This window comes from Pelobates fuscus, chromosome 3 (assembly GCF_036172605.1).
Source record: "Pelobates fuscus isolate aPelFus1 chromosome 3, aPelFus1.pri, whole genome shotgun sequence".
Lineage (NCBI taxonomy): Eukaryota > Metazoa > Chordata > Amphibia > Anura > Pelobatidae > Pelobates > Pelobates fuscus.
In genome coordinates, this window is record NC_086319.1 from 248,830,974 (window position 1) to 248,843,654 (window position 12,681).

The window sequence follows — 12,681 nt, forward strand, 5'->3', positions numbered from 1 at the left end:
ACAATAAAATATTAATCTACAATAGTGGGACAGACTAAAGTGGAATAATTATGTTAGTAACTAACTAGATACTGTAAGCTTTGTATTTTTTGATCAGACCTGTGTATTATGATGTAGGATCTTAATATTGCCTGTTATCACGGTATATCACTCCTTGGGAGTCCTTTTTTTCTTTCACTGTAATGTGTGTGCATAATATTTGTTTGTAGCCACTAGATGGAGATAGAGATTCATGATGGGAAAACCAACATTTCATACTAACAAAGTGTTGAACCAGGAAAGGTACATTCAGATATTCTCTGGTTTCCAAGATGCAAAAATAACTGTATTATCATTTCTTTTCTTTATTAGCTAAACATGCATCAGTTGCGTTGAATAACTATATTAGGATAATTATATATATATATTTTATAAAAATATATAATTTTAAATTCAAACTTATGTTCTGAAACATTTACCTATAGGTAGCTATAGCTTTAGCTTTAGCGTCTCCACGATGTTAGACGGTACAGTCATGGTGTCTGTGTAGCAAACCTGCTCCCAAATTATTCAAGTACCATCACAGAATTAAAAACACGAAGCTGCACACTAGAACTTGTGAAATACAATTGCATAACAGTTATTCACTAAACTCCAAATGGCTGCGTCAGCTGGCAACTCTCAGCCAATCAGTGGTGCTCCTGCTCGTCAGCACTCCGCACTGAGATTTCAGAAGCAAGATGCCACCTGGGGGGAGTTAAGATTAGTGCTGGAGGCAAATTTGGGGTAAACCATTTGAGAATAGTTTAACTCCTGAAGATAAGGGAGTATTTTACATACCTTTTCTAGCGCTGCACTGGTCCTATCGTGGCTGGCGCTGCTTCGCCCAGCCTCCGTGGGATAGTCAATCTTGATGATTTCAGTCAATCCAATGCGTTCCCATATGAAAGCACTTTTATAGGGTATTGTGTATGCACAGCAAAATCTCCTCATTTAATCAAATCATCTGTAAGGGAAGCGTTCAGCGTTGCCTTGCAGATCGTGGAGACACTGAATGTCAGTGCTGCACATTGTGCAGCACTGACACAGGAAGCACTTCTAGTGTCCACCTGAGTGAACTAGGCAGCAATTTGAACAATGCCTTTTCTTTGAAAACGCAGTGTTTATATTAAAAAGCTGCAAGGACAGGTTATAGACACCAGAACAACTACAATAAGTGTCCCTTTAATTTCCGTTTGTTTGCTAAACATTAATATAATAAATTACATTTGCTTTTGTTTTTTAAATTTCTTGTGTGGTTAATATATGCATTGTACAATATTATTATCACACATATCCTTACTACATCATTAGGCATGAATGGTAAATGGAGCTAGAGGTGTTTTAAATCAAGCACCAACCATTAAGCAATTCTGTTTATTTTTTCTTTGTAGGGTGAAAATGGAGTTCCGGGACTAAAAGGCCCTGCTGGAATATTGGTAAGTAGATAGTGATAAAAAATATAATTAGAAAAAAAACTTTAATAAAATTAGAGTTTATCTGAAGATAACATATGAACTACTTATAAATTAAATGGTTTGACACCAATAAAACATTCTGATTTATGATACTTTTAATTTAAACTTCCTCTAGATTGTATTTAAGGCATAATAATAATAATAATTTAGAAATGAAAAATTATATGTCCAGAGATTCCACGGAACAGTAATTTGATTCAGATAGAAGGATGGCTTAAGACCCTAATTTGCCCGGTGCTCAAAATTATAGAATCTAGAAAACAGTAAAACATTCATACTTTCCAAGTGTCTTGTATCTGGTGGATGAGGTGCAGGAGGTAATCTCACAGAATGCATTTATAGGAATACACATACCTATGCTAATCTCTTACTTTCATCTCTAAGCCAAATCTATGACTCCAGCATCGTTATCCTGTAAAGTCGGACACTGGTGGGCGAGATATAGGGAGGTGTGCCAGTGACGCAAATTATGTAATTAGCACCGGCCAAAGGGACAGACCCTCATGGAAAGGGTAAAGGTGACGCACGCCTGCCAATTAAGGGCGTACTATGTAGACAGTGCTGTTTCAGCGCCCTGTGCTTGGCGTGAATATATCTAATGATGCGCTCACTCTAAGCTTTGTGGGGACAGTGCCCTATGTGTCTCCCAGCACTCACTTGTCCACTCCTTCCCTTCCATTCTTACTAGCAGACAGAAGCTATTTCTTAGCAGTCTGGCACAGAGAAAAAGCTGGATGTAGTGAGTGAAACAGAAAGGGAACATGCCACACTGTAGAGAGACCGAAGCAGCAAGAGCATTTGCATAGTGAGCAAAGTCAGCTTTTGGTTATCTATTTTACAGTCAGCCATTCCACACTAGTTTTGATTCCTGCATCCATTCTAAATTCCAATACCTAATTCCCTCTGTGCAAAGCAAGAGCATGTGAAGAGTAGTAAAAAAAAAGTTGTTGTTTTTTGTTTTTCAATCAGTGAGCCTATTCCAGGAGCATGGAGCTTCAGCTCAACCAGCCTCTATGTTAATCCAGCCCTGAATAAATAATTAGTGAAGATAAATCCAGATATAATTAAGGGAAGCATTATGTAGTAATACATGTTTAATTTACTAAACAATAATAATTACATGTTAGCCCTAGTACCCTAATACATGTATACATATGGGGAATTGATTAAAGGGACACCATAGTCACTAGAACAACTACAGCTTATTGCATTTGTTCTGGTGAGTAAAATCATTCCCGTCAGACTTTTTGCAGTAAACACTGTAAAAAACAGAGAAAATGCAGTGTTTACATTACAGCCTAGGGATAACTCCACTGGCCACTCCTCAGATGGCTACTAGAGGTGCTTCCTGAGGCAGTGCTGCACACTGTGCAGTACTGCCATTCATTGTCTCCACCCTCTGCATGCAGACACTGAACTTTCCTCATAGAGATGCATTGATTTAGTGCATCTCTATGAGTAGATGCTGATTGGCCAGGACTTGTGCTGGCTCTGCCCCGATTTACCTCCTTGACATGCAATCAAGCCCGCACCCCACCACAGAGGTGGACGTAAAGTAGAGAGGGCTCTAGTGCATTCATTTTTCTGGGCCCCCTATTGCAAGGGTGGCCAAAAGGTAGATTTCTCATTTGTCGTGCAACTCCAACAATGCTTTGACAGCTGGGGCTATACCATGTTCCCATGCATGCAGAGTCGAATTTAGCACTGTGCAGCATTTGTGTGTTTCAATGTTAGCATGTTTGTGTATGGAGTATGTTTTAGGGATGTGCATGGGCAAAAAATTGGGTTTGGTTCGGTTTGGAAATTTGGGTAAGTAAAAATGTTTTAAATATAATCCGCACGTACTAATGATGGTACTTTATTTTTGAGAGCATGAACCTGCTCTAGTGTAGTTGAGCGTTGGTGGTACAATCCCCACCTGGCATATGTAGGTCTGGAAGTGTGGGGTTTAGGAAACCAATGGTATAATAAGTAAATTCCAAATAAATTTAAAATTATTAAATTTACAAGGATAAACTTTACTAGAAGTAAACAAAAATGTGAAGCATAAGATATAAACCAAAATTGGGGTATAAAAACACACTAGGGGGAGGAGTCTACCAACCAACTTGAGCGGACGCCATCTCTCCTAGCTCCGGCACAGCCTGTTGAGACCCACAAAATATCTCCGTACCCAGCGCCCATCCAGCTTCAAAAACTGCACCCACCTATTTTTGAGAGCCCACGGAGCCATTTGATGCCTTTCTTCCAGACTCCGAAGCAGCCCAGACGCCGGCGGAAGGTTGCGGCCTACCACACATCACCACTCATAGACATCGAGGCCCTGCTCGGTGGCCCGGGGTAGGCACGAACAATACCAGACCAACACCCCATCAGAGGCATGGAACAGGAGCCGCCGCATGCACAAAGCCTCCACCAACACACCTGGTAGGGATATCGGGGAAATGTTTAAAAAGCCAGCACACACAGGGCCTATAAAGGCAGAATGCCTACCGGACCCCACTACAGCACAAGGGCCGGACAATTAGGGCCCCTCCGGCGCAAATCCTTTGGACCAGTGATGACATCTCTGAGTCAGGCGGGAATACCCTACAGATGGGGGCACACCGGTTCTCTTCCGGTCCACCGTGACTAGTCTACCCACTCCCTCATGTCGGGGGTATCTGCTTTCATGAAGGCATTAGGACTGCCCCCACCACAACCACCATCATGAAAGGTGCACAGCGAAGAACCCTGGGAAGCAGACGGCACAACTTTCAGGACTCGGGGAGGCACCAACTACCTGAACCAGATACCTGAGGTAGACTGGGGACTGCTCTGTGGGACTCGGCTGCACAAGACAGCCTAACCATGCATAAGTTTTAATTTCAGTGTTTATTGTCTGATGATTGTTGATTAATTTAGTTAATACCCAAATGACAAGCTCCGCTATTTAACGCTCCACCTAGCTACCTGGCAGGACCGCAACCATAGCCGCATATCTGATCGCTGGTCATGAAGCAACGCCTGGCCATACTAGATGATATGGCGCTTAACTGCTCTTCCCTACCCTGCCATCCCCCGCCTCCCATCCCCTTGGGGTCACCAGCACAAAAGCCATTACTCTCACTCCTAACGAGAGATATATCGCTTTACCCACTACTCCGACTCAGTCGGAATGGAAATCTAGTCGTGCAGTACAGAAGATATTGGCACCTTAAATCCCCACACATTTCTGTGAGCCACACAGCTTGCTTTATACACCCACACCCACCCTCACCGAAACAATTCTCCAAGCATGTCACACTTTAGCTTGTAGTACCCCGCGAGTATGCTTAAAACCCTCTTACAATATATTTCTCCAGCTTCACCCGGGTTTGTAACTGTACCTGTTTTATGTAACGTTCAAAAGTGCTATGACTGACCTGAAATTATTATCATGTCTGACAAATGTTAGTTTTGCTTTTTACAAATCAACAATATGTTAATACCTGGATTTTACCATGTTTGCTTTACAAATTGTCGCTACCAAGCACGAAAAATAAAGAATTATAAAAAAAGCACACTAAATGCGTTTCACCATGGGATTTCATCAGAAGTGTGACTGGTGTATGAAACAATTTTGTTTCATGTACATAAATGTTTTATAGTAACAGATGATGAACAAAGTTCTGATTTCCTAGAAGACTCCCGTTTAATAAATAAATAGTGTTTTTAGTGTTGCAAGTTATAACATTATTTTATTTTATATACTTTTTTTAGTATTATTTGACATAAAACTCAAAGTGAGTTTATCAATTTTCTTAGTTTTATTTGCAAACTACACAACAATTACATCTATAAAAACCTTTGTTATCATTAAAGAAAAATTCTTCGTATCGTAGGATTATTCCGTGTATAGTTTTTTTGTTAATTTCATTTTAAGATTTGTTGCTCCTCTAAAAATTACTTTAGGATTTTCTGGAATAATTTTGTTGAGGATATTGTCTTCTTTTAAAAGGTGCCAATGTTTTTTTCAAAATGTGTTTAATGTGCACATTTTTATTATTATAATCCAATATTATTGGTAAATTAAAAGTATTACTTTCTTAAGATTTTTTGGTTTTAAAATATTTTCTCTTTCTAGTTTATTGGTTTCTTCTATAATGGAATCGAGAGTGTCTGTATTCTAACCTTTTTGTATAAACTTCTCTTTTAAATGTAATGCCTCTGTTTGGAAAGAGGGTAATTCGGAACAATTTCTTCTTAAACTTGGAATTTGGCTTTTAGAAACGCTATCTAGCCATGGTTTGTTATGGCAGCTTTTTATTTCTATAAAATTATTAGTGTGTACTTTCTTAAAACGGGTCTTAGTATGGATGTTATCGTCTTTTGTATATATATACAAATCTAAAAAGGTAATTTAATTTATACTAAAATTAGCTGTGAGGGTAATGTAATTACCAATTTGTCCCATGCATTTTTGCTTTCATTATTGTCTTTTGATGTTAAAGGAGTTTGGTTGTAAGTATGTCTGTATGTTTTTGGTCTCACTACAAGGGGTGAATCAACTTCTTTTAAGTGGCAACTATTTTTTTTCTGTTATTCTTGGATTTTCATTGTGAGATCTGTTTGATGTATTTGTTACATGTGTAGTGAAATGTGTATTGTCATTCATGAATATATATTTTTTTTGTCTGTCATGAGAATTTTTTTGCCTTAATGCTTGGGAGATTTGGGAATGTATTTGTTTTTTGGTGAGTAGTGTCTATGTGGTGAATATCTTTTTGGTGAACAAAACTTTTGGTTTCTGTATCGTGTGGGGCGTTCCATTCTTGTAAATCTATCTTTTGTATATTGGAGATTTTGGCTGGGTAAACGTTTACGATAGAAAGTCTGTGGTGGTGTGTTCATTACAATTCATGGGTTTCTGTTGTTATATTTGTAAATTGTTTGATACTTTTTCAAATTTTTTTAATATATTCTATTTTGTGTTTTGTTATTGTTACATGATTGCAATTGGTTGTGAGCATAGTCATATTTGTATTTATTGATTTTTATTCTTTTGGTTTTAATTTAATTTTTTTCTACTGTTATCTTTATGTTTGAAGTTGAGTCCAAAAATTATTTTGTGCCCCCATTCATAAGCATCCAAATTGCACAAAATATGTCCGAATGTACATTCGGAACTAAACGAATTCCACATGTCTAGTATGTTTGTGTGAATGTAGGGGTGTGTTTGTACTTGCATTTTGGTGTTTAACAAAGATGTGTAATAGTATGTACTGTTGAAATTTTAATGCAGGGGTGTATTTGTGAGTAGTGTTGGTGTTTGAATGCTGAGATGTATACACAAATAGACATATTGTGATACACATACACACACAGATACACACACTGAAACACATGCAGATACGCAGATATACACACTGACACACATGCAGCTATACAGGCAAATATAAACACACTGACACACATACAGACACACAGATACACAACCTGACACGCATGCAGACACACAGACGCACACACTGACAACATACAGATACACAAATATAATGACAACATACAAATACACACACTGATACATAGAGACACACGGATACATAACCTGACACACATGCAGATACACAGACACACAGATACGCACATTGACTGCATACAGATACACACATTGACTGCATACAGATACACATATATACGCACTGACACACAGATACACACACAGATATACACAGTGACAACATACAGATACACACACTGACACACACTATGAAAGACATACTGACACACTGTGACAGACATATTGGCACACACACAGACAGAGACAGATATACTGATGCACACACAGACAGACATAATGACACACACAGAGACATACTGACGTGCACACAGACATACTGGCACACACAAACACACATACACACAAACTTTACACGTTTAAATCCACCCTTTGGTTTCCTACCTTTGCAAGATGGTACCTTCCCTGGAGTGCAGTGTGTTGACTGTGGTGGGAGTTGGGGTCTGACTCTCCTTGCTGAGCCCCCCTCCTCACTGCATCCTGGCTCAGCCTCTCTCCCACACGGCACAAGGTTGTAGATTTTTTTGGAATCAACTATAATATGTATAATACAAGTAATATTTTAATTATTATTATGAACGCTGTTTTAGTTGTATATTATTACATTTTGTTTCCTTTTGTCAGTTTTAACATTCTGCAAGGTGTTTGGAATTTTAACTCAAACTCCCGTCATATACTTCTATGTTGTTTCAAACAATTGAAATGATTTGGAAAAAATATAGGAATGGTATTCTAAAAAGAATAGAATGCTAAAAGATTGACAATATGTTTTAGTAATATTTACATTTGATTACCATATCCATTTAATCAGTATATCATTCCTTAATTTGATATTAACAAAATTCAGTTTCTCAATTGACCATAGCCACATGTCCTTTTTTACACTTACTAGTGATTATTGCTAGAAAAATACAGGAATACAAATCCTTTTTCATATTGTTGCTAGTGATAGTTGCCCGTAAAGGCTATTTTTATAAAGTTGAGTTCTAGTTGCTAATGTTGGTGGTGGTTTTTGCCATTACATTATGTAGATATGGCCCTTAAGAATTGGAGAGAGCATAAAAGCTCTGCATTGTATATATAGTATTAAACAATAATGAAGGCATAACTATATTACAGCGGGCCTCTCTTTAGAAATCATAAATATTTCTGACACAATTCTACCATTAGAGTCTACAGTTGAATTATTGGTCAGTCTATGGATCTGAGGAAAAATCAAGAACATTGTTTATTCTGCAAAAGTTAGCAACGAAACAACCTGTTTATTAAAGGTCAAGTTTTACCAATGCTCCTACCAACTTGTAAAACTTGCAGTAAAATATATATCTTGGGGGGGGCGGAGCTTGGAGCCTGAACGAAGCAGCCGCCATCTCTCAGAGCTCCGGAGAGAAATCATCTAAATCTCGCAAAATCAACAGCATCCTACGTCGCACACAGCCTCCGACTAGTGGGTCGGCTTCAGTAATTCCTACGGAATCCACAGATGCCCTTCTTTTCTACGCCGGGCAGAAAAACCCGAAAACGAGGCCCCAAGGCCTACCTCACGGGCGGACAGCCGACAGAGCTCGCCTGGGGATTCGACCCGCGGTACACGCCGGAATACTACGCCGGAATACTACGCCCAGACAGAGGCAAGTACAATGGGGCGAAGGTCACAAAAGCAACCTGCACCCAACCCTAGAACACAGCGAGACATCAGCCACATGCTGCAATCCCCTGCCACATCACTTAATCAGACGCCCCGTGGGCCCTCGCCAACCTCCTCAATGGAGGGAGAGCACACTAACATTTCCCCCTCCATCACTCACCCACCAGAGACAATGCTGAGGGCGGGAGACCTCCCGAACACACTCCTCTCCAAAACTGACCCCCTGCAGGCTCTGCCGAGGGTAGGGGACCACACACCGGCCTCCAAAAGTGACATCCAGGAAATGCTAACCGGCCTGCAGAAAAACTTAAAACAAATGTGGGAAAATGACCTTGCAGTACTCACCACAGAGGTGCAGTCAATAACAGCCCGCACACAAGCCACTGAATCAGGCCTGGCAGACCTGAAACAGGACCTCCAAACACTGGGGGACACGGTGCAGAGCCTAAAAGCAACACAAACCTCGATGGCCAGACAACTTAATATTTTGGACGACAGAGGCAGGAGGAAAAACGTAAAAATACGGGGGGTCCCAGAGAATATACCACTAGAAGAGCTGCCCCATTTCATCAGGCGCCTAGTGGCAACTATCCTACCGTCCAAAGGGGCCAGACAATTTATGTTTGATGGCATATACCGAATAGCAAAGTCACCCCGGGCTCCAGAGTCAGCGCCACGAGACCTCATTCTGCGCTGCTGCACCATGACTGATAAAATGGGAATAATGGCGGCATTTCAAGGGAAGACCCCCTACACATTCGAGACTTGTCAACTCTCCTTATTTCAGGACCTAAGCAGGGAAACACTCCTTTGGCGTAAAACGCTGAAACCAATCACAGCCACCCTTCAAGAAGCAGGTATCACCTACAGGTGGGCGACACCGAAGACCCTGTGGGTAACTAAAGAGGGAAAACACTACAAAGTCTCGGATCCAGCAGAGGGACCGGCGCTACTAGCAACACTGGGGCTAAAGAAACAAGGCATGAACGCAACCTCAAGCCTCGAGCAGAGACCAACAGGAAACAGAGCAGTAACAGAACCCAGAGGACCACACGAAGCCATGACCTGACTCAAGAACTTCTCCCATCAACCCCAATTGAGGGACACTGGGACTTTTCAAGATTTGCAGTTTGCTCCATTACATTAGACAAACTGTCCTACCCACAACCGTTACAAGAGCACACGCACTCCGGAGCTCTATTGCCACTCTCCTCCCCCCCCCCCCCATCCCCAGGGTCACAGGGGAACTACATATAAAGGGGCCTACACACGACCTTAATGACTCCGTTCAGTCAGCGACCCACCTTACCTATGACATAGCTATATAGGACCCACCTTACCTATGACATAGCTATATAGGACGGACCACCATTAGACACCCCGACATTGACGCCCATAGACGCACCATAGCAGTCACTTTCTGAGATTGGACCTGAGCCATGCAATTAGACCACACGCAAATAGTCATAACCTAGCGAGCCACCACGCAACGTATACCTATTAGGGAATACCATAGACACACACAAATAGTCTAGCGACTCACAGGGAGCTTATCCTAGAACTTCCTCCAAACAGAGGACACCGACGAAATCCGAGTCTAAAGCCCCTAGACATGACATCCACTACCAGCTACCACAAACCGGGCAACGTTGGTGGTGACGGCAACTAAACAGTGATGAACTCACACCCACTTACACATGACCACATACCGCTACAACCCACCAGCCCTCTTAAAACTAAAAAATGTGCTCAATGTTTTTTTCTGTTGTCTTGTTGTACCAAGTTTACAATGTAAATACTTTACTTTACTATATCCGTTACATCACCTGTTTGTGTAATCTTCACATTATGCGCTGAAAATAAAGAATTTAAAAAAAATATATATATCTTGGAGAAACAATTCCAGGTAAACTTATAATCAATACTCTTGATATTGATTGCCTGACTCATAAGGGACCCTACTCAGTAGTCCACAAACAGCAACAAAGCTGATATAAATACAGTTTTCTTTACTTAGCTAATAGCAAACCGAGTTATTAGAAGCATATATAATATGGCGAATTGAAATGATTCCTTTTATCTGACTGAAACTAATTAGAAAAATTGGATGCTTGATTTTACACCCATAAGAAAAGCAGAGGCATAAATAATGATAAGATAAACAAATTTATATACACAATTATATGAAAGACTTTGGAGGTTCCTGTGAGTACGGATTAGTAATCATGAAGTGAATGAGACATCACACTATATGCTCACTGCCAAGAACCCATCCATTCAAACCAGAAGGGGTTATGTGAAAGAAGCCTAAATAATATTTACTTTTTAACGTAAAGAACTATGCGACTGAGGTTGGGCATAGAGCAGTGTTACATGAGTCACTGGTATCATAAGACATGTATTGGGAAGATGTACTGTTTTTCTTTTTACATTGAACCTTCCATGATGTAGTATAGAACAGTGGTTCCCAAACCAATATTCATGACACTCCATCCCCTCCCCCTTCCCTACCAGTCCAGTATTTAGGAATTACCCAGTTGACTCTAAGGTGTTTTTAGAAAGAAAAAGAAAAAAAACACATTACACAGCTAGGTAATCCCTAAATCCTGCACTGGAGCCTTGAGGACTGGTTTGGGAACCACTGGTATAGAAAATTAGGAAGGTACAGCAAATATAAAGCCTACATTTGAATATTGGTTCTAGGTATTATAAGTTTGATTTGTGAATAGTGTTTAATATTTTGTAAATATGAAAAATATAAATATTTTGATTTAGGTTTTGGCAAATGTAATCTTAGGAAGATTTAAGCAATCAGACTATTTTCTTTTCTGGGTATCTGTGTACTGCCTCTCCTTTTTAGAGCTCTGCTTTCCCACTAGCTCCTTTCTCGTGTAAATTCTAGCATGATGTGGATCATTTGCCAGTGTTACTACCTCGCCAGTTAATAATGCTGGTGGGGAAAGGCTTCTATCCCTGTATGTCCTATTTCAACTCTCCATTCCCCTTCCTTCTCTCATCCTTTCAAGCTATTTTATATTGTCTAAATCAGGTGGCTGCACAAGTTATTCAATTAATCTCGTGTTCGCTTTAATGTTTTGCTCCATCTTTTGTTTATGTATAATGTTTTCTGCTTTACTTAATTATAAAAATTACAAATTAGTGTACAATATGTCCAGCCACCTGTTACACACCGTCTTTTAATGTCAGCTTGTTTGAGAAATTCACTAATTTTTCAATAACAATTAGACAATTAGTGTTTGCACAGTAAATTACCATATAAGAGCAGCATGGCAGCTTATACTTAAGTATGTAACTGCAATTAGAGCATTTATGCTTTAATACATACTCACTCAGAGAGCATGCATTGGAATGGGGTCAAAAGGGGTTTTCTTTTTTTTTTCTGTATTGTTTTATATTGAATCTTCTTTTTCCACTGCTGTGCTGAAAGCATTTAGTCACATCCAACTCACGATCCTGATCCCTAATTTAATTTGCAGAAACCGCTTTTATTAATGTCCGATCTCATTATTATAACATGTCACTAGTATACTATAATTACAAAACCACCTCCCCCTGCCTTCCACGTCACATTCCAAATGTTTGCAGTTTCCATAACAACTTATTTTTTTTGTTTCACATAAACTCTTTTTTCCTTCAATTCATGTTTAGATATTTGTCATCTAATTAACCCTTGACAAATGAGTTTTTCCAGCTCAGATGAATGCGTGCTAAAATACCATAACAACTGTGTAACCCCTGCTATGCCAAGTTGTTACTAGGACTACATATTTGTAGAGTGTTATAGTAATCCATATATGGGTGTAAAAGGCATGCATAGTCACAATCACAACCCAGGATATTATGCAAGTCAGTATATGCACCAGATCCTCCTCATTTTCATTGTGAGATGTTTTGAAGATATTTAGTACCATAATAGTACAATAAAGTAGGAATTTGCTATATAATATAAGGCAAATCCTTTAATTGATTGTCAATGT

The 12,681-nt window shown here is 39.6% G+C and overlaps 1 protein-coding gene across 1 annotated transcript in view; it reads left to right on the plus strand.

Annotated features, from left to right (window-relative positions):
* The window catches only part of LOC134601732 (collagen alpha-1(VII) chain-like), a 414,484-nt gene that overhangs the window by 252,473 nt on the left and 149,330 nt on the right, over positions 1 to 12,681 (plus strand). Inside the window, exon 80 of the mRNA XM_063446237.1 lies at positions 1,413 to 1,457. Coding sequence (XP_063302307.1) covers positions 1,413 to 1,457 — 45 coding nt within the window. The remainder of the gene's footprint in view (positions 1 to 1,412; positions 1,458 to 12,681) is intronic.